General features: G+C 48.6%; 1 protein-coding gene across 1 annotated transcript; it reads left to right on the top strand.

The window, feature by feature from the left end:
* The first annotated feature begins 13,510 nt into the window (after positions 1–13,510).
* Positions 13,511–20,819, top strand: LOC142913975 (uncharacterized). Its single transcript, XM_076061097.1, has 6 exons — positions 13,511–13,527; positions 13,739–13,905; positions 15,031–15,103; positions 16,658–16,824; positions 17,710–17,961; positions 20,367–20,819. Exons 1-6 carry the CDS (start codon positions 13,511–13,513, stop codon positions 20,546–20,548), a joined length of 858 nt encoding a protein of 285 aa, XP_075917212.1. The 3' UTR covers positions 20,549–20,819.
* The last annotated feature ends 1,275 nt before the right edge of the window (positions 20,820–22,094 follow it).

Below are 22,094 nucleotides of genomic sequence, written 5' to 3'. Positions count from 1 at the left end.
CCGAAAGAACTCAAGAGTGTGGATTCCTGCAGTCACAAAAGCTTCGAATCAAGATTGCCGACAAACTACACAACTGAGATGACGCATCAATCATCGCCCCCTACTGACAGGCTCTTGTCCACATGCAGGCCGGTGCAGGGCCACCACCTTGTGCCACACAGGGGCAGCTGCTACTTGGGGATGCTCTTCAAGCGTCTCAGACGAGATACGACACGAAACTCCGAGTTGCTGAGGCGATTAAGCAAGCACCGCGTGAAAGCAATTATCATGAGAACATCGTGAATGCTTGGGAGCTTATTGGCTCTCGCTCCTGGTGAGAGATTGACCCAACCCACAGGTCCACAAAGACTGGCCGCTCTTACTCTGCAGGTTGAACCTAGGAGCTGAGTGTTCAACTTCACGTTCTTGTCATTAAAGGCCTGTGACAAAGGTGCATCTATTGTAGCAACATCGTCTCTGGCTTACACATCTACCGGGTCTCCACTTGACTTTGTATTGTCTAGGAAGTCCACCCACACCTCCACTTCCACAAACTGCTGGGAGTTGCCTCGCTCTGCCTCACAGTCAGAATTCTCCTGCTTCACGTTGCCTCCATCGATATGAAGGTCCCATTTTGGAGTTGAATCTTCATCTTCACATTTTACCTTCACTTCTTCCCTCTTCACTATCACTTCTTCACATTTCACCTTCACTTCTTCGCTCATCACTTCTTCCCTCTTCACCATCACTTCTTCCCTCTTCACCATCACCTCTTCATATTTCACCTCGATACCTTTAAAAGTGTCCAAGCTGGAATTTTCTTCCGGTTCGTGTTTCATGAGGGATGGGCTTATTGTGGCACTTTGACTTTCACAAGCTGATTTCAGATTCCACTCCTTGCAGATCTTCTGATGCTTCTGTGTTCTCTGGTGTACTTGAAGATTTTATGAATGTGCAAACGCCTTCTTGCAGAGTGCACCTGAAGGGTTTCTTTCCTGTGTGTGTTCTCTGGTGTACTTGAAGATTTGATGAATGTGCAAACATCATCCCGCACAAAATGCACCTGAAGGGTTTCTCTCCCGTGTGTGTTCTCTGGTGTACTTTAAGATGTTGACTGTGAAAACGCCTTCCCGCACAGAGTGCACTTGAAGGGTTTCTCTCCCGTGTGTTCTCTCGTGTACTTTAAGATTTGATGAATGTGCAAACATCATCCCGCACAAAATGCACCTGAAGGGTTTCTCTCCTGTGTGTTCTCTGGTGTTTTTAACAACAGATGACCATGAAAATGCCTTCCCACACACAGTGCACTTGAATGGTTTCTCTCCTGTGTGTGTTCTCTGGTGTTTTTTTAAGAACAGATGAGAGTGAAAATGCCTTCCCACACATCGTGCACCTGAAGGGTTTCACTCCCGTATGTGTTCTCTGGTGTGTTACAAGAGCAGATGAATGTGCAAACGCCTTCCCACACACACTGCACTTGAAGGGTTTCTCTCCCGTGTGTTCTCTGGTGTATTACAAGAGCAGATGAACGTGCAAACGCCTTCCCACACACACTGCACTTGAAGGGTTTCTCTCCCGTGTGTGTTCTCTGGTGTTCTACAAGAGTAGATGAATGTGCAAACGCCTTCCCACACACACTGCACCTGAAGGGTTTCTCTCCCGTGTTTGTTCTCTGGTGTATTACAAGAGTAGATGAATGTGCAAACGCCTTCCCACACATCGTGCACCTGAAGGGTTTCTCTCCTGTGTGAGTTCTCTGGTGTGTTACAAGAGCAGATGAACGTGCAAACGCCTTCCACACACACTGCACTTGAAGGGTTTCTCTCCTGTGTGTGTTCTCTAGTGTTCTTTAAGAACAAATGACTGTGAAAATGCCTTCCCACACACAGTGCACTTGAAGGGTTTCTCTCCCGTGTGTGTTCTCTGGTGTCTTTGCAGCTGTGATGAATGTGCAAATGCCTTCCCGCACATCGTGCACTTGAAGGGTTTCTCTCCTGTGTGAGTTCTCTGGTGCCGTGTCAAATTTCCAGTCCGATCCGTGCTGTATGCACGCTGGTCGCATTGTTGACTTGTCATACCGAGCTGCGCTGAGTGCATTTGCTCTATCAGACCAATTCTGCGGAGGAAGCGTCAGAGGAAGCGTCAGCTGCAGACAGAAAAAAATAATATCCACACCATCTACACGTCAGTATCGAGGCACAGAGGAATGCATATATAGTCACATGTGACTTACACGTCTACATTCATATATTCATGATGTAGTAAAAACGTTTCCCAAATTCATCACACGGGCTGTTATGGCACACAATGAGAGGGCAAATGGTCATAAATATGCCTGGAAGCCCTCGTATCTTCCAAATGAATGTTCACCTAAAACTCCGAGGACACAATTTCAGCTGTCAGGCTACAAAAGGAATATTTATTAGAGCTAAATTCAGCTCACATAGCAAAAGGTGTTGAAAACAATACTATTTGTGTTATGCAGAAATTCATAAATTAACGTTCAATCGCAACTTAGAGGTGTGAATCCAGGCTCAGATGTCCTTGAATGCTGGGATGAACAGTTCCGATTTCAGCTGCATGTGCGTGCTGTGTTAACTTCCTGTTTCCATTCATATAAAGAGTTCCAGAGGAAAACAAAAGTAAACTATTGTTATGATATAACCTCCGTGTTCAACAGAGTTAATAGACGTTACTGCAAACACAAACTGTACACTGTCACTGGGTAAACAGGCGGTGGCGTGTCTAGAATCACGCCTGGCCACCTTCATCTGCTTGGCATGAATGCTTCCTCACTGCACCAAGTAATTAATTGAGGATCAACGAACACAGCCGAGGCTAACTGGAGTTTGCGTGTCTCTCTCCGTGGTGAGATGTTAACTACCTCACCTGGTGTACAGGAAGTCGTGGGTTCGATCCCGACCCTGACGCCTGCTGTATATTTGGAGTTTGTGTCACTCCGTTTAGCGTCTTTGACCGATAGACATTGACACACGTATTCTTGTTTCTTTCAGTAAAGTTACGTAGATAGAAAATAACAATAACAGATAATATAATTACATTAAATAAAGACCACTTGTGTTGCGATCAAAACGACGTGAGTTTTTTTGCTTTATTTACATTTTTTTTGTTATTTTCATTTTATTTTCTATCTACGTGACTTTACCGAAAGAACCAAGAATATTAATTCCTGCAGTCACCAAAGTTTTAAGTCAAAACATTCACACACGTTGACAAAGCCTCACCTTGTGTTGTTGTGGGCAGGTCGCTTCTGATAACAAGAGCGGTATAGCAGCTCAAGCGGGCTTGGCCTGGTGAAAAAAATAAAAACTGCGTGAATATTTACAATAAAACAAAGTTACAAAGTGGCAAGCCGGGTGAAGACAAATTAAACTTAAGCGAGATAATTAAAGTAAACGCAATCAGGCGAGGGCAGGAGGCAAGGCCCCGCGTGGCTAGGCCCCGCGTTGTAAAGTTCCAACCTGGACATCGATTCCCATGCTCGCTGCTACTCAACTGACATCCCTACGAGAAAGAGCGAGGCTCTACCTTGGTAAACAACAACAACCATAACCACCAACAACGACAATCGCAATGAGAATTTCTCACCTCGGATTTCAGTGCAGGAAGCGATAGCTTGTGACGTCACGCGGCAGCAGGTGACATGACGTCACTTCTGGGGAACGGGACACGCTCCTCCCACAATGAGCTTCTCCGTAAATAAATAAATTAGAGTATGAATAAATTATGTTAATGTACCTTTCGATATTAGTTCATTTTAGTTCATTTGTTCATTTATTTGGTATAGCCCTGTGAGCCATTCGGCTCTTGAATCGGGTGCAACCGCAACAAACAAAAAACATGAACAAGAAAACATCTTAAAATGATTATGTGACTGTGCAAACAGAAAATTCAGGAAAAAAATATCAAAATATTCCTGAAATAGCACCGTACACCAACTCTGTGTGCAAAAATCCCAGTGGGATGCAAGTCAAATAACAACAACAACCACAATAGAATCAGAATCAGAAAGGGTTTTATTCGCTATGAAAGTTCACACCGACACGGAATTTACTTTGGCAGGATGGTGCATACATTCAACAAGTCTTACTATAATAATAAGGGTTAAAAGTCTAACACCAAGGGGCTGAAGTATATAAAATTTAATAAATATCGAATATAAAATAGCTTTAAGATATAATTTAAAAATAAAAAATACAAATAGGTTAACATAGTTAATATCGGCAAGGTGTCATTATGTAGATAACTAAGATTAAGGCCATCAGTCTAACTCCGTACTACAATAAACATTAACATGGCCTAAACCAAAAAAACTTTTCGAAATCACCAAAATAAAAGCCATAAATGCAATGTAACAGTGATCATAGGGAGTGTGACCGAATTTTTTACAATAAACTACATAAATAAATTACAACACCAAAATCTAGAGCCATATTTTAGGTCACTGAATAGCAGTGGCCGCTAGGGGTGTACAACTCCTCTAGAGCAGTTTTGAGTGAAGATCTCATAGGTAGTGATTCAAGTTGCAGTTTATTGGCAATAGCATTCCAGACCCTGGGGCAGGGGTCGGGAACCTATGGCTCGCGAGCCAGATGTGGCTCTTTTGATGATTGCATATGGCTCGCAGATAAAACAAAATATTCTCACTTGTTTTAATCCATCCATCGATTTTTCACTGCGCATGTCCTGTTCAGGGCTGCAGGAGCAATTGTCCATTATTTTAATTGGATGATACTGGCCTACGTTTGCCGTTGCTGGGTAAAACAGGTAAACACCCCCTTTTGAATCAGTCTGAGACTGCGTCTGCTCGGTCATTAGCTCAAAGCTAACCCTTCGACGAAGAAGATGGCGAAAAGAAAAAAAGACGACGAGTATCGTACATTTCAGGACGAATGGACCGAAGAATTCGCCTTTGTGGAGAGAGCGGGTTCTGCGGTGTGTCTAATTTGCAATGACAAAATTACATCGTTGAAACGGTCGAATGTAAAGCGGCACTTCGACACGCGCCACGCTACCTTTGCATCAAAATACCCTGCGGGAGACAGCAGAAAGAAAGCGTGCCAAGAGCTTCTGAGCAGGGTGCAAGCTAGCCAGCAGCAACTCCGCGTATGGACCCGGCAAGGTGACTATAATTCGGCTAGCTTTGCTGGTTCTTTAGCAATAGTGAGGAACGGAAAACCATTCACAGATGGCGAGTATGCTAAAACGTTCATGCTGGATGTAGCCAATGAACTTTTTGATGATCTTCCGAACAAAGACAAGATAATCAAACGGATACAAGACATGCCTCTGTCGGCAAGAACTGTTCATGATCGTACCATCGTGATGGCAAACAAAGTGGAGGAAACGCAAGTGAAGGACATAAATGCAGCGCCGTTCTTTTCTCTGGCTTTGGATGAGTCAACAGACGTGAGCCATTTGTCGCAGTTCAGCGTGATTGCAAGATATGCTGTTGGTGACACACTGCGCGAAGAAAGTCTTGCTGTTCTGCCATTAAAAGGGTCCACAAGAAGTGAGGATTTATTCAAGTCTTTCATGGAGTTTGCTCAAGAAAAAAGTCTACCTATGGATAAACTTCTCTCAGTGTGTACTGATGGTGCTCCGTGTATGGTGGGGAAAAACAAAGGATTTGTGGCGCTTCTCCGTGAACATGAAAATAGACCCATCCTAAGTTTCCATTGCATTATACACCAGGAGGCACTTTGTGCTCAGATGTGTGACAGGCAGTTTGGCGAAGTGATGTCGCTGGTCATTCGTGTGATCAACTTTATTGTTGCCCGAGCCTTAAATGATCGCCAGTTTAAAACACTGCTGGATGAAGTTGTAAATAACTATCCTGGTCTGCTTTTGCACAGCAATGTGCGTTGGTTGTCAAGAGGGAAGGTGCTTAGCCGTTTTGCGGCTTGCCTGAACGAAATCCGGACTTTCCTTGAAATGAAAGGCGTCGGGCATCCTGAGCTAGCCGACACCGAGTGGCTCCTCAAGTTTTACTATCTCGTAGATCTGACTGAACATCTGAACCAGCTCAACGTGAAAATGCAAGGCATTGGAAATACAGTGTTATCCCTTCAACAAGCTGTATTTGCTTTTGAAAACAATCTGGAGCTTTTCATCACGGATCTTGAAACAGGTCGTTTACTACATTTTGAAAAACTGAGCCAATTTAAAGATGCATGCACAGCAAGTGAGCCCATTCAAAACCTTGATCTCCACCAGCTAGCTGGCTGCACATCCAGTCTCCTACAGTCCTTCAAAGCACGCTTTGGAGAATTTCGTGAGCACACTCGTCTTTTTAAGTTCATCACCCATCCAAACGAGTGTTCACTGAACACAGCCGACCTGAATTACATCCCTGGTGTCTCCGTCAGAGATTTTGAAGCAGAAGTGGCTGACCTGAAGGCCTCAGACATGTGGGTGAATAAGTTCAAGTCACTGAATGAAGATTTGGAAAGAATCACACGACAGAAAGTGGAGTTGGCGAGCAAGCACATGTGGACAGAAATGAAAAAACTCCAACTCGAAGACCAGCTGATTCTCAAAACTTGGAACGCGCTTCCTGTCACATACCACACACTGCAGCGTGTGAGTATTGCTGTATTGACCATGTTTGGATCTACGTATGCATGTGAGCAGTCATTCTCACATCTTAAAAACATCAAGTCCAACCTACGATCACGTTTAACGGATGAAAGCCTCAACGCTTGCATGAAGCTTAACCTCACCAAGTACCAACCCGACTACAAAGACATCAGCAAATCCATGCAGCACCAGAAGTCGCATTAATGGTGAGTGTTATAACAACATTATTTAAAATAATAAATTCAGAGGCTTATTATACTGACATTTAGTTGAATTCACTTTTAAAATATATTATATGGCTCTCACTGAAATAAATTTCCAATTTTTTTGCTTTCATGGCTCTCTTAGTCAAAAAGGTTCCCGACCCCTGCCCTGGGGTCATGAATAGCAAAGGCCCTTCCTCCAGTTTTTGTACGGCAATAGGGAATGTGAAGCTGGTAAATGAGCGAAGACCTGAGGTCAAATTTGTTCTTTGAAAGAGAGAGGAGATCCAGTAGGTAGTCTGCGGAATTTTTTGTAAGTACATCGTGGATAAATAAGATCTGGTGCACAAGCCGTCGAACATTAAGAGATGTTAAGTTTGACCCAAATGTAGAGATCACAGTGGTGAGTCTATGGGGCAGTGTTGAGTCTATGGGCAGTGTTGAGTCTATGGGCAGTGTTGAGTCTATGGGCAGTGTTGAGTCTACGGGCAGTGTTGAGTCTATGGTGCAGTGTTGAGTATATGGGCAATGTTGAGTCTACGGGCAGTGTTGAGTCTACGGGCAGTGTTGAGTCTATGGGCAGTGCTGAGTCTATTATGGTGCAGTGTTGAGTCTATGGTGCAGTGTTGAGTCTATGGGCTGTGTTGAGTCTATGGGCAGTGCTGAGTCTATGGGCAGTGTTGAGTCTATGGGCAGTGTTGAGTCTACGGGCAGTGTTGAGTCTATGGGCAGTGCTGAGTCTATTATGGTGCAGTGTTGAGTCTATGGTGCAGTGTTGAGTCTATGGGCAGTGTTGAGTCTATGGGCAGTGCTGAGTCTATTATGGTGCAGTGTTGAGTCTATGGTGCAGTGTTGAGTCTATGGGCAGTGTTGAGTCTATGGGCAGTGCTGAGTCTATGGGCAGTGTTTATCAATTCTACAGAATCTGAGCCTCGCTCGCACTGCGTGTTCGCCTATCCGCACTACGATTTATAAAAGCACACTGCTAAGGCCTCACGTGATAGCAGCCCTGCCGAGTCGCCTGCCCGTGATTCGAGGCACGGAACGTCGAATCTCCTCCTCCACCACGACCACACGAGGACATTGTTTTGTTTGTAACCTCACCACGAAGGAGGATATAGCTCAAGACCCCCCCCCCCCAGACACCTACGCAGCGTTGCGCTGGTGAGTGCCGCGTTGAGGCCTATTCCGGGAGTGTAACCGGTCTCGGCTAGATTGCCCGGCCGGCCGAGGCGGCACTTTGGCCGGCTACAGATGCCGCTGTCATGCGATGGTCTCCATAGAGACCTGAAAGATGGTCTCTAGGTTATGTTGTGGGTTAGCAAGCTTCCAAAGGATGCGTGAAGGCTGCCGCTAGGCTTTTGTAACGAATCTTTGCTGCGTGTTTTAAACTTGAATTATTTGCAATGCACGCGTGTCAATGTGCTCTAGAGGAGTTGTACAACCCTAGCTGCCACTGCTATTCAGTGGCCTAAATTATGGCTCTAGATTTTGGTGTTATAATTTATGTAGTTTATTGTAAAAAATTCGGTCACAGTCCCTATGATCACTGTTACATTGGATTTATGGCTTTTATTTTGGTGATTTCGAAAAGTTTTTTTTGTTTTGGCCATGTTTTTGTTTATTGTAGTACGGAGTTAGACTGATGGCTTTAATCTTAGTTGTCTTGTGGTTGTTGTTGTTATTTGACTTGCATCCCACTGGGATTTTTGCACACAGCGTTGGTGTACGGTGCTATTTCAGGAATATTTTGATATTTTTTTCCTGTATTTTCTGTTTGCACAGTCACATAATCACTTTAAGATGTTTTCTTGTTCATGTTTTTTGTTTGTTGCGGTTGCACCCGATTCAAGAGCCGAATGGCTCACAGGGCTATACCAAATAAATGAACTATGAACTATGCGTCGCTCAAAGACTTCACTCGAGCGCGTCGTGTTCAAGCTCGCTTTGTCTACCTTAGGAGCTTACAAAGTGCCGCCCAATAATTTACCGTGCATCTGCCTCTTAGACCCGAGTGAATCGCTTGAACAAGTGCACATTCAGAAGCGTAAACTCTGCGAGTATCTCGTTTTGAATCTTGATGTGAAGCTTTCGTGACTGCAGTAATTCATATTCTTAGCTCTTTCGGTAAAGTCACGTTGAAGGGAAACAATTAAATAATAAAATGTATATAAAACAATAAAAATTCTCGCGACGTTTCGACCTGATGACAACCGTTTGTGTTATGGTCGAAACGTCGTGAGAATTTTTATTGTTTTATATATATTTTATATATTTTATTGTTTCCCTTCAACGTGACTTTACCGAAAGAGCTAAGAATATCTCGTTTTATTCATTCTCCGTGTTTCCAAGGATTAAAAAAATTGCACATTCTCATTACCAATACATCGACCTGGCTGGTGGTCACAGTTGCCAGGAGCCCCTTTCCCTGTCGGCTTGACATTTTTTTCAACTCAATAGTTTTTTTACACAGCTCTTGGACAGACGTGCGGCAGTGTTGGTTTCTATCCTGGAAGGTGCTCTCACTCCAGGGGCTGTTTCATTGATGGGAAAAAAAACCTGAGCTGGGGCTGTAATCAATGTTGTTTTATTGATCTAGTTTAAAACATCAGCACGAACATCGGTGCCAAACTAACACGATGTGAGGCGCTAGATTTGAAGCTCTCGCGATGTGCAAGGATTCATACTCTTTGGATTTTTTTCGGTAAAGCCGCGGAGGTTAAAAAAAATCAAGTTAAACCCAAGTTAAACTTTAGCAGCCTTATAGTTTACAGCAGTATACTCTGCAAGGCAACCAGTTTGTCAGCTTAACTACTGCCTCCTGCCTCTGGTTCACGTGTGTAACGCTCTTCAACCTGCACACGGCCATCTCTCCGTCCCCAACCCCCTGCAGCATAACAGAAGGCGGCTTAACATTAGCCCCCCCCCACGGCCCTTCTTATCTCCCCCCCCCTTAACCTGTATACAATCTCGGGTGTCTTAGAGTTCTCTTCACCTGATGCAGCAATTTTGCCGTGACGGTTTCCACCTCAAGACGGAAGCTTGTGCTGCTGCTTCCGAAACGTCGTGATTTTAATTGAGTTTTTTTCCACTTATTTATTTTATAGATTTTTTTACCTACGTGACTTTAGCAAAAAAAAAACAAAGAGTCCAATGCGAGGAGGCGTTTCCCCCAACGTTCGTTTTCTGCGGTGGCAAAAAATGCAGCCTCTGCGAAACGATGAGAACCTAAACATTTTGCTCAACGCAGGAGGAACGTGTCCATCAGTGAGGGAGCCTTAGGCATGCATCCAATTGTCCCGTTGTGAAGGAGGAGGTCTTTAACCCGGCATGGTTGTCACCTGGTGTACAGGAGGTCGTGGGGTTTGATACCGACTCTGACACTCCCTGCTCTATCTTTGGAGTTGACGTTTCTCGCGCCCCGCAGCCGCGTGGATTTCTCTCCCAGAGTCCTCCGGTTTTTTCTCCTGCACATTCAGAAACGCCACACGTTTAGAGTATTTTGCCCTGAATGTCCACTTGATATCAGCCCACCGTTTATGGGCCAATGTCTCTTCTTAAAAAGAGCTATGTAGCACGGTGGTGTGCTTCGCGTGGCAAGATTAAACATTGGTTAGTTTTATTAGTATATATATATTTTTTGAGTGATTTGTTTTACTCTTCCTGTAACTCTGCACTCACGCCGTGTTTTTGTTTTGTGTTTGTTGTCATGTTCTGACTCAGCGCCACAACTGGACATCTGTGAAAAAAAGAGCTTCGTAGCGCTTTGGATTCCTCCTCTTGCAGTCTAAATAAATATCATTCCCACTGCTCCTCCTACTCCCTCCCCTTCACCCCTCCTAGCCAAGTGAAGGAAGCCGCCAGGCCGACCATCTGCCACCCCCCCCCCCCCCAATGGAGACTTTCCACACCACCACCCGTTTAGTGGCCTTGCTGGTCGTTGTGCTGGGCGACCGTCACAACCCCTTCGCCCTGCCCCTTGACCGTGAGTAGCAAACAGCGCCGCTACCCCACTTGAGACGATGCCCCCTCTCAACGCTACTCCCACTAAAGGCCATCGACTAAACTCGACTCTTTTGACTTCACTAGGCAATGCCCACTGAGCTTCGACGTTCAAGCGGGGCCGAGTACTCGAAACACTTGTGGGTATCTGTGTGAGTAGTGTGTGGGTATCTGTGTGAGTAGTGTGTGGGTCTCTGTGTGAGTAGTGTGTGGGTCTCTGTGTGAGTAGTGTGTGGGTCTCTCTGTGTGAGTAGTCTGTGGGTCTCTGTGTGAGTAGTGTATGGGTCTCTGTGTGAGTAGTGTGTGGGTCTCTGTGTGAGTAGTGTGTGGGTCTCTGTGTGAGTAGTGTGTGGGTCTCTGTGTGAGTAGTGTGTGGGTCTCTCTGTTAGTAGTGTATGGGTCTCTCTGTGAGTAGTCTGTGGGTCTCTGTGTGAGTAGTGTGTGGGTCTCTCTGTGAGTAGTCTGTGGGTCTCTGTGTGAGTAGTGTGTGGGTCTCTCTGTTAGTAGTGTATGGGTCTCTCTGTGAGTAGTGTGTAGGTCTCTCTGTGAGCAGTGTGTGGGTCTCTGTGTGAGTAGTCTGTGGGTCTCTCTGTGAGTAGTCGATTCTGAGCGCGGCGCGAGAGACGCCCGGAAGGACCCGGAGGGAGAAATCCACGCGACCGCCACGGTGACGAGAGGCCAACGCGAGAAACAACCACTCCGAGCCGCAGAACCTCGCAGGCGAGAGGGAGAGAGAGGGTTCTGAAAATCGATTTTTTTTATATTTTTTAAAAACCCACTTTGTGCGAATCGCCTTCTACGACCCCCCCCCCTCCACGACTCGTAGGGGGGGACGCGGCAGCCCCCCGACGACCGCCTCACACAGCCAGCGCCCCGCAGATGCTGTCGGAGCCAGACAGGATATACAGGGCGAGAGAGGGAGAGGCGGTGTACATGGAGTGCTCGGTGTTGGCGTGGCCGCCCGCCACCATCCTGTGGTGAGACCGAACGCCGCGCCAGAGCGTCCGTCCCTCTCCGCCTCTCCTCTCGCTCTCCGCTCGCTGGAGACTCTTTTTGTTTATTTCACCGCCTGATGCCCACCGAGCCGTGCAGCTGTTTTTCAGAAGCTACCCGGCCATGTCGCAAACGACGGCCCTGACGACGAAGAGGCTCCTCGTTCATTCGGCACGCCGTCATCGCGCCTCGACGCTCCCTGTCGTGAGGGCTGTACGTGCCCTGAACTTCTTTCGCACCCTACGTGGCCAACCGTGCTAATCTGTGCCTCCGTGGACCTGGGTGTCCGTGGGTCTCTCTGTATGTGTACGTGCCCTTAACTTCTTTCGCACCCTACGTGGCCAACCGTGCTAATCAGAGGCACGGGAGCTGAGTCTGTTTTGTGAATGCCGCCAGCGGGTTTGCATGGCTGGCCACGTGCGGAGCGAAAGAAGTTCAACATAGAACACTCCCATAGACTTCAATGTTAAAGGCTCCCATAGACTTCAATGTTAAAGGCTCCCATAGACTTCAATATTAAAGGCTCCCATAGGCTTCAATGTTAAAGGCTCCCATAGACTTCAATGTTAAAGGCTCCCATAGACTTCAATGTTACAGGCTCCCATAGACTTCAATGTTACAGGCTCCCATAGACGTCAATGTTAAAGGCTCCCATAGACTTCAATGTTAAAGGCTCCCACAGACTTCAATGTTAAAGGCTCCCATAGACTTCAATGTTAAAGGCTCCCATAGACTTCAATGTTAAAGGCTCCCAGTCTTCAATGTTAAAGGCTCCCATAGACTTCAATGCTACAGGCTCCCATAGACTTAAATGTTACAGGCTCCCATAGACTTCAATGTCAAAGGCTCCCATAGACTTCAATGTTAAAGGCTCCCATAGACTTCAATGTTAAAGGCTCCCATAGACTTCAATGTTAAAGGCTCCCATAGATTTCGATTTAAAGCTTTCGTGACTGCAAGGATTCATCTTCTTTGGTTCTTTCGGTAAAGTCACTCCAGCGCTGTCCTCCAGTCTCGTCCCCTTCACCTGATGAAGGCCGATTGTGTTGTGGCCGAAACGTCGTGAGAATATTATTGTGTTATTTTATTTTTTCTATTTATTGTTTTATTCTCATTCTACGTGACTTTACCGAAAGAACCAAAGAAGATGGTTCCCATAGACTTCAATGTTAAAGGCTCCCATAGACTTCAATGTTAAAGGCTCCCATAGACTTCAATGTTAAAGTCTCCCATAGACTTCAATGTTAAAGTCTCCCATAGACTTCAATTTTAAAGGCTCCCATAGACTTCAATGTAAAAGGCTCCCATAGACTTCAATGTAAAAGGCTCCCATATACTTCAATGTTAAAGGCTCCCATAGACTTCAATGTTAAAGGCTCCCATAGACTTCAATGTTAAAGGCTCCTAGTCTTCAATGTTAAAGGCTCCCATAGACTTCAATGTTACAGGCTCCCATAGACTTCAATGTTGAAGGCTCCCGTAGACTTCAATGTTAAAGGCTCCCATAGACTTCAATGTTAAAGGCTCCCATAGACTTCAATGTTAAAGGCTCCCATAGACTTCAATGTTAAAGGCTGCCATAGACTTCAGTGTTAAAGGCTCCCATAGACTTCAATGTTAAAGACTCCCATAGACTTCAATGTTAAAGGCTCCCATAGGCTTCAATGTTAAAGGCTCCCATAGGCTAACATTTATAATTTCGCGCGCGCGGGGGCGGGGTACGGCGACTGTCGATGGCCGCCACGCGGACGTGGCTCAGAGCGAGAGAGCGAGAGAGGGGCACTCAACGCGGCGGAGGGCCGCGTGAACCTCGCCGCTCCAACGTCCCCCGGGACGTTCGCCTCCGCGTCTCCCGAAGCCGCCGACCCCGGATCTCAAATCCCCCGACGGCATCGCCGTCAAACCTCAACGGTTCACGCCCCCCGCCTGCCCCCCCCCCACGCTTTCCCGCGCACCGCCAGGTTCAGGAACTACCGGAGCTTGAATGTTGAGGGCGAGCGCTTCCAGATCTTCGAGAACGGCACCCTTCACATCGTGGACTTGCGGCGCGAGGACTCGGACACTTACACCTGCTTCGCCACCAACAACCTGAACACCGGCCAGCTGCGGGCGCACCTCTCCGTCGAAGGTGAGCAAAGTCGCCGCCGGCAACAAACCCGTCAGCCGGAATCCCTCTCCGATCCGGCGCCGAGCCGTCAACCGCCGCCGTACCGCAACCGCCGCCATCGAAGACGAAGATCCCCCACCGTGTAGCCCAGGGGTGGGCAAATGTTTTACTCGCGGGCCACAGTGGATTCTAAAATTTGACAGAGGGGCCGGGCCAGGAACAGATGGATGGAGTGTTTGTGTGAACTAAATATAAATGACGTGTTAAAAATCATGACGTGAAAGGATTTGGCCTTTAACAGGTAGCAAAGCATTCATTTGCAAGGCAATTTAACAAATTGCACGAACATGAACAATACAAAAACATGTCGTAACGTGACTGATCAAACATCGTGAAAACAGCGCCATCTAATGGGGAAATGGGGGCAATTACAGGAGAAAGGTAAAATTTAATTTAATAATAATAATATTTGGACAAGTTCGGCGGGCCAGATTAAAAAGCCCAACGGTCCGTATACTGCCCGGGGGCCGTACTTTGCCCACGTCTGGTGTAGCCTCAACAGGCCGCGGGGGCAAGCGCTGTTAGCAAGTAGCACCTGTGAAGGCCGGCACGGCGCACGAGGGGGTGGGTGGCCAGCGCCACGCCCGACCGCCTTTGTCTCCCCGGTGCTGGCGATGTTCGCCACACACCGCGCCGGGTGCTCGTTTGAGGCCGAGTCGACCTAGGGGAGGCCCAAGACCGGTTCAGATAATCGTCACCGCGTGTTGGTGGCCGTGAGCGGGAATCGAACTCGGGTTCGGCCGGGTTCGTAGCGCGGCGTAGCGCGGCGTAGACCGCTACACCTGCCGCCGCCACCACCGCCACCATTAACTACCACCACCATCACCCCCACAACCACCCCCACAGTGGCGCCGGGCGGTGAGGAGGAGGACGAGGACGGGGAGGACGAGGAGGAGGACGAGGAGGAGGACGAGGACAAGGAGGACGAGGAGGAGGACGAGGAGGAGGAGGACGAGGAGGAGGGCCAGGACGATGGCAAGGAGGCCTCTACGTCCTCGCCATCGGCCCCCAACGCCGGTAGCGGCCGTGACGGCGGTGCTGACGAGGGCGAGGATGACGACGACGAGCTGTTAGCTACCTCTATAGGTACGCGGGAGGGCGGCGGCTTGGATCGTCTGACCACCCTGACGATGCAAATGGCCGTGGTCAGCCCAATGAGGTCGGCGGCGCGGAAAGTCCTGGGTTTAAAAAAAACCTGGGTTTCGGCCACCCCGTGAATCTCCATTGGCTGCTCGGGTTCCCAAGTGCTTGCTCCATTTATGCTTGGATTCAATGTTAAAGGCTCCCATAGGCTTCAATGTTAAAGGCTCCCATAGACTTCAATGTTAAAGGCTCCCATAGACTTCAATGTTACAGGCTCCCATAGACTCCAATGTTACAGGCTCCCATAGACGTCAATGTTAAAGGCTCCCATAGACTTCAATGTTAAAGGCTCCCACAGACTTCAATGTTAAAGGCTCCCATAGACTTCAATGTTAAAGGCTCCCATAGACTTCAATGTTAAAGGCTCCCAGTCTTCAATGTTAAAGGCTCCCATAGACTTCAATGCTACAGGCTCCCATAGACTTAAATGTTACAGGCTCCCATAGACTTCAATGTCAAAGGCTCCCTTAGACTTCAATGTTAAAGGCTCCCATAGACTTCAATGTTAAAGGCTCCCATAGACTTCAATGTTAAAGGCTCCCATAGATTTCGATTTAAAGCTTTCGTGACTGCAAGGATTCATCTTCTTTGGTTCTTTCGGTAAAGTCACTCCAGCGCTGTCCTCCAGTCTCGTCCCCTTCACCTGATGAAGGCCGATTGTGTTGTGGCCGAAACGTCGTGAGAATATTATTGTGTTATTTTATTTTTTCTATTTATTGTTTTATTCTCATTCTACGTGACTTTACCGAAAGAACCAAAGAAGATGGTTCCCATAGACTTCAATGTTAAAGGCTCCCATAGACTTCAATGTTAAAGGCTCCCATAGACTTCAATGTTAAAGTCTCCCATAGACTTCAATGTTAAAGTCTCCCATAGACTTCAATTTTAAAGGCTCCCATAGACTTCAATGTAAAAGGCTCCCATAGACTTCAATGTAAAAGGCTCCCATATACTTCAATGTTAAAGGCTCCCATAGACTTCAATGTTAAAGGCTCCCATAGACTTCAATGTTAAAGGCTCCTAGTCTTCAATGTTAAAGGCTCCCATAGACTTCAATGTTACAGGCTCCCATAGACTTCAATGTTGAAGGCTCCCGTAGACTTCAATTTTAAAGGCTCCCATAGACTTCAATGTTAAAGGCTCCCATAGACTTCAATGTTAAAGGCTCCCATAGACTTCAATGTTAAAGGCTGCCATAGACTTCAATGTTAAAGGCTCCCATAGACTTCAATGTTAAAGACTCCCATAGACTTCAATGTTAAAGGCTCCCATAGGCTTCAATGTTAAAGGCTCCCATAGGCTAACATTTATAATTTCGCGCGCGCGGGGTACGGCGACTGTCGATGGCCGCCACGCGGACATGGCTCAGAGCGAGAGAGCGAGAGAGGGGCACTCAACGCGGCGGAGGGCCGCGTGAACCTCGCCGCTCCAACGTCCCCCGGGACGTTCGCCTCCGCGTCTCCCGAAGCCGCCGACCCCGGATCTCAAATCCCCCGACGGCATCGCCGTCAAACCTCAACGGTTCACGCCCCCCGCCTGCCCCCCCCCCACGCTTTCCCGCCACCGCCAGGTTCAGGAACTACCGGAGCTTGAATGTTGAGGGCGAGCGCTTCCAGATCTTCGAGAACGGCACCCTTCACATCGTGGACTTGCGGCGCGAGGACTCGGACACTTACACCTGCTTCGCCACCAACAACCTGAACACCGGCCAGCTGCGGGCGCACCTCTCCGTCGAAGGTGAGCAAAGTCGCCGCCGGCAACAAACCCGTCAGCCGGAATCCCTCTCCGATCCGGCGCCGAGCCGTTAACCGCCGCCGTACCGCAACCGCCGCCATCGAAGACGAAGATCCCCCACCGTGTAGCCCAGGGGTGGGCAAATGTTTTACTCGCGGGCCACAGTGGATTCTAAAATTTGACAGAGGGGCCGGGCCAGGAACAGATGGATGGAGTGTTTGTGTGAACTAAATATAAATGACGTGTTAAAAATCATGACGTGAAAGGATTTGGCCTTTAACAGGTAGCAAAGCATTCATTTGCAAGGCAATTTAACAAATTGCACGAACATGAACAATACAAAAACATGTCGTAACGTGACTGATCAAACATCGTGAAAACAGCGCCATCTAATGGGGAAATGGGGGCAATTACAGGAGAAAGGTAAAATTTAATTTAATAATAATAATATTTGGACAAGTTCGGCGGGCCAGATTAAAAAGCCCAACGGGCCGTATACTGCCCGGGGGCCGTACTTTGCCCACGTCTGGTGTAGCCTCAACAGGCCGCGGGGGCAAGCGCTGTTAGCAAGTAGCACCTGTGAAGGCCGGCACGGCGCACGAGGGGGTGGGTGGCCAGCGCCACGCCCGACCGCCTTTGTCTCCCCGGTGCTGGCGATGTTCGCCACACACCGCGCCGGGTGCTCGTTTGAGGCCGAGTCGACCTAGGGGAGGCCCAAGACCGGTTCAGATAATCGTCACCGCGTGTTGGTGGCCGTGAGCGGGAATCGAACTCGGGTTCGGCCGGGTTCGTAGCGCGGCGTAGCGCGGCGTAGACCGCTACACCTGCCGCCGCCACCACCGCCACCATTAACTACCACCACCATCACCCCCACAACCACCCCCACAGTGGCGCCGGGCGGTGAGGAGGAGGACGAGGAGGAGGACGAGGACGGGGAGGACGAGGAGGAGGACGAGGAGGAGGACGAGGACAAGGAGGACGAGGAGGAGGACGAGGAGGAGGAGGACGAGGAGGAGGGCCAGGACGATGGCAAGGAGGCCTCTACGTCCTCGCCATCGGCCCCCAACGCCGGTAGCGGCCGTGACGGCGGTGCTGACGAGGGCGAGGATGACGACGACGAGCTGTTAGCTACCTCTATAGGTAAGCGGGAGGGCGGCGGCTTGGATCGTCTGACCACCCTGACGATGCAAATGGCCGTGGTCAGCCCAATGAGGTCGGCGGCGCGGAAAGTCCTGGGTTTAAAAAAACCTGGGTTTCGGCCACCCCGTGAATCTCCATTGGCTGCTCGGGTTCCCAAGTGCTTGCTCCATTTATGCTTGGATTCAATGTTAAAGGCTCCCATAGGCTTCAATGTTAAAGGCTCCCATAGACTTCAATGTTAAAGGCTCCCATAGACTTCAATGTTACAGGCTCCCATAGACTTCAATGTTACAGGCTCCCATAGACGTCAATGTTAAAGGCTCCCATAGACTTCAATGTTAAAGGCTCCCACAGACTTCAATGTTAAAGGCTCCCATAGACTTCAATGTTAAAGGCTCCCAGAGACTTCAATGTTAAAGGCTCCCAGTCTTCAATGTTAAAGGCTCCCATAGACTTCAATGCTACAGGCTCCCATAGACTTAAATGTTACAGGCTCCCATAGACTTCAATGTCAAAGGCTCCCATAGACTTCAATGTTAAAGGCTCCCATAGACTTCAATGTTAAAGGCTCCCATAGACTTCAATGTTAAAGGCTCCCATAGATTTCGATTTAAAGCTTTCGTGACTGCAAGGATTCATCTTCTTTGGTTCTTTCGGTAAAGTCACTCCAGCGCTGTCCTCCAGTCTCGTCCCCTTCACCTGATGAAGGCCGATTGTGTTGTGGCCGAAACGTCGTGAGAATATTATTGTGTTATTTTATTTTTTCTGTTTATTGTTTTATTCTCATTCTACGTGACTTTACCGAAAGAACCAAAGAAGATGGTTCCCATAGACTTCAATGTTAAAGGCTCCCATAGACTTCAATGTTAAAGGCTCCCATAGACTTCAATGTTAAAGTCTCCCATAGACTTCAATGTTAAAGTCTCCCATAGACTTCAATTTTAAAGGCTCCCATAGACTTCAATGTAAAAGGCTCCCATAGACTTCAATGTAAAAGGCTCCCATATACTTCAATGTTAAAGGCTCCCATAGACTTCAATGTTAAAGGCTCCCATAGACTTCAATGTTAAAGGCTCCTAGTCTTCAATGTTAAAGGCTCCCATAGACTTCAATGTTACAGGCTCCCATAGACTTAAATGTTACAGGCTCCCATAGACTTCAATGTCAAAGGCTCCCATAGACTTCAATGTTAAAGGCTCCCATAGACTTCAATGTTAAAGGCTCCCATAGACTTCAATGTTAAAGGCTCCCATAGATTTCGATTGAAAGCTTTCGTGACTGCAAGGATTCATCTTCTTTGGTTCTTTCGGTAAAGTCACTCCAGCGCTGTCCTCCAGTCTCGTCCCCTTCACCTGATGAAGGCCGCTTGTGTTGTGGCCGAAACGTCGTGAGAATATTATTGTGTTATTTTATTTTTTCTATTTAGTATTTTATTCTCATTCTACGTGACTTTACCGAAAGAACCAAAGAAGATGGCTCCCATAGACTTCAATGTTAAAGGCTCCCATAGACTTCAATGTAAAAGGCTCCCATATACTTCAATGTTAAAGGCTCCCATAGACTTCAATGTTAAAGGCTCCCATAGACTCACGGAGGTGCACACATCGAGGGCAGTCAACAAAGTTGCGGTCAAACGGAGATAAAAGAACAATTTGACAATAAAAAGAATCTCAGCATCGCAACTCTGGGCAGGGGTTTGCTGTTTTGGCAAAGAGCGTTGTTGACATGCGGGGGGTGGTGATGGTGGTACACCGCTCACCGCAGAGGAGTTACAATCGGGCACCCGACGTCGATGATGTGACAGTCGGCGTTTTAATTTACCAAATAGTTTTAAACGTAAAGTGATGGATCGTCTCTCTGAATGAGTGATTGGGTGGGTGGGTGAGTGGCTGAGTGAACAAGTGAGGAAGAGGTTTCAGTCTCAACTACCAACAACCTCCAACAAATCTTCCATCCCTTAGGAGGTGGTGGCGGTGGTGGTGTTGGTGGTGTTGGTGGTGTTGGTGGTGGTGGTGGTGTTGGTGGTGTTGGTGGTGTTAGTGGTGTTGGTTGTGTTGGTGGTGTTGGTGGTGGTGTTGGTGGTGTTGGTGGTGTTGGTGTTGGTGGTGTTGGTGGTGGTGGTGTTAGTGGTGTTGGTGGTGTTGGTGGTGTTGGTGGTGATGTTGGTGATGTTGGTGATGTTGGTGGTCTTGGTGGTGTTGATGGTGATGTTGGTGGTGGTGTTGGTGGTGTTGGTGGTGGTGTTGGTGGTGGTGTTGGTGGTGTTGGTGGTGGTGGTGTTGGTGTTGTTGGTGGTGGAGATGGAGGAGGAGCCGGAGGGGGTAAGAGTCCCCCCGGTACTCGTACATCGCTCTCATCGTAGCGATGGCGACTGACGTCTCGTTTCTCCGCTTGCCCCTTTTCAGCGACGACATCATCAGCGACGACGTCAGCGGCGGTGACATCAGCGGTGACGACATCAGCGGCGACGACGTCAGCGGGGCGGGCGTCCGCCACCAGCAAGGCGTCTTGCTGTCCCGGTGCCGCTTGGCCCACGGCGCTTCTGCTCACGCTGGTGCAGTCGTGGCGCTGCGGCGGCGACGTCTAGAAGGAAGCTTTTCTTTCCCGCTCTCGCAAAAAGCTTCACGATTTGCGATGCCCCGTTGCGTTCCGACATCGTTTTTCGTTTCCACGCATTCACGTTGTCTGAGTTTTATTGGGGGAGAAAAGTAACGCGCCGTGTGCCCGCGACGTCTCGCGGAGAGCCGTCTTGCGTGACGATTTTAAACGCGAGTTGCGACTGAGTCATACCCTGAAGTTGTTCCGTGCTGCTGCTGCCGTGCTGAAGACGTAATCATAAAGGCGCCAAGTTAGCTGTTGCTGCTGTTGTTGACACAAATGTTGCCGTTGTTGATGGTCCAGCTGAGGCAGGGAGAAGGTGCCAGAGTCTTGCGGGGCGAACGCTGTTGTGGATCCCGGGGGGGTGGGGGGGGGTGGGCGCTGTGGTGCTCTGTGAGTGATGTACAGCAAAGGGAGACTAGAGTCTTGTGCGTCTCGTCTCACACGCTTAGGTGAGGACATCACTGACGAAGAATAATATTTTGTTACCAGGTTAAGAAGGGCCCACAACTGGGGCCTATCGTTGGCTTCCGATTTCACCGATTTTCCTCGAGTCGAAATAAAAAACATCTGATTATGAATATAACAGCACGAGCTTTAACTACCCGGCTTCGCCCGGGACTTGGATTCACCACACCCGGCCGCCTTTGTCTCCCGATGTTCACACCACAACAGTTACTCGTTTGAGGCTGAGTCGACCTAGGGGAGGCCCAGGACCGGTTGAAATAATCGTCACCGGTGGGGGCCGTGAGCGGGAATCGAACTCGGGTCGCCAGGTTCGTAGCGCAGCGTAGCGCTAACCGCTACACTACAATGCGTTACGCTTCCACACAACAACAACAACCGCTATTCGCCACTAAGTGGCGGTGACGTCACCACGACGCTTGTGCCAGGCTATGTGCACCCTGAGGCCACGTGAAGTGTTGAACGCCCGCTGGCAGGAGGTCACGGGGTAGACCCAGGTGCCACGGGTCGACTGACTGAGATGACTGGCTGATGCACCACCTGTGCCCCCTACTGTGCCAACCTACTGTGCTTTAGCCACCCGGCGCTCCGCTCGTTGTGAGCGTCGCTCCTCCGCCCTCCGTTGTTGGAGGGCGACTACCTCCAACTGCCCAGTAGCGTCCTTCACGAGCCTCCTCCACAGAGGCCGATCTTGACACCGCTGGTACCGGTCATCGGCAAGTCCACTCAGCTCCACGTCCTCCTGTACCACATCACTCCATCTCTTCTCTAGCCTGTGCCGCGCCCGCTTAGCCCCCTCAATCCGGTCGAAAAAAAGCTGTTTCGGCACGCGGTGGCTGGGCATGCGGGCTACATGACCCAGCCATCGCAGCCTTGCCCGCCGGAGGAGCTCACCGATGGTACCTTGCCCAGATCTTTCAAGGATTTGTGAGCTCCTCACACAATCCAGTCTGGTTAAACCCAGGATGGATCGTAGGCAGGCCAGCCTAAATGTTTCTAACCGGCGAAGATGTTCCATTAGGGGGGTCCACGTTTCGCAAGCGTAGAGAAGGGAGGGAATGACCGTGGCT

Source organism: Petromyzon marinus, unplaced genomic scaffold, assembly GCF_048934315.1.
Source record: "Petromyzon marinus isolate PM22_M1 ecotype Great Lakes invasive population unplaced genomic scaffold, UKy_Petmar_22M1.pri1.0 PM_G_Scaffold_27, whole genome shotgun sequence".
NCBI classification, from domain to species: Eukaryota; Metazoa; Chordata; class Hyperoartia; order Petromyzontiformes; family Petromyzontidae; genus Petromyzon; species Petromyzon marinus.
The sequence above is the reverse complement of the archived record's forward strand: the minus strand, read 5'-3'. Positions and strand labels throughout refer to the sequence as shown.

Excerpts from the sequence above, each read along its gene's own strand:
- LOC142913975 (XM_076061097.1), top strand. Across the intron at positions 13,906-15,030 it reads GGCGCACCTCTCCGTCGAAG|GTACGCGGGAGGGCGGCGGC; the intron begins GTGAGCAAAGTC and ends CTACCTCTATAG. Across the intron at positions 16,825-17,709 it reads GGCGCACCTCTCCGTCGAAG|TGGCGCCGGGCGGTGAGGAG; the intron begins GTGAGCAAAGTC and ends CCACCCCCACAG.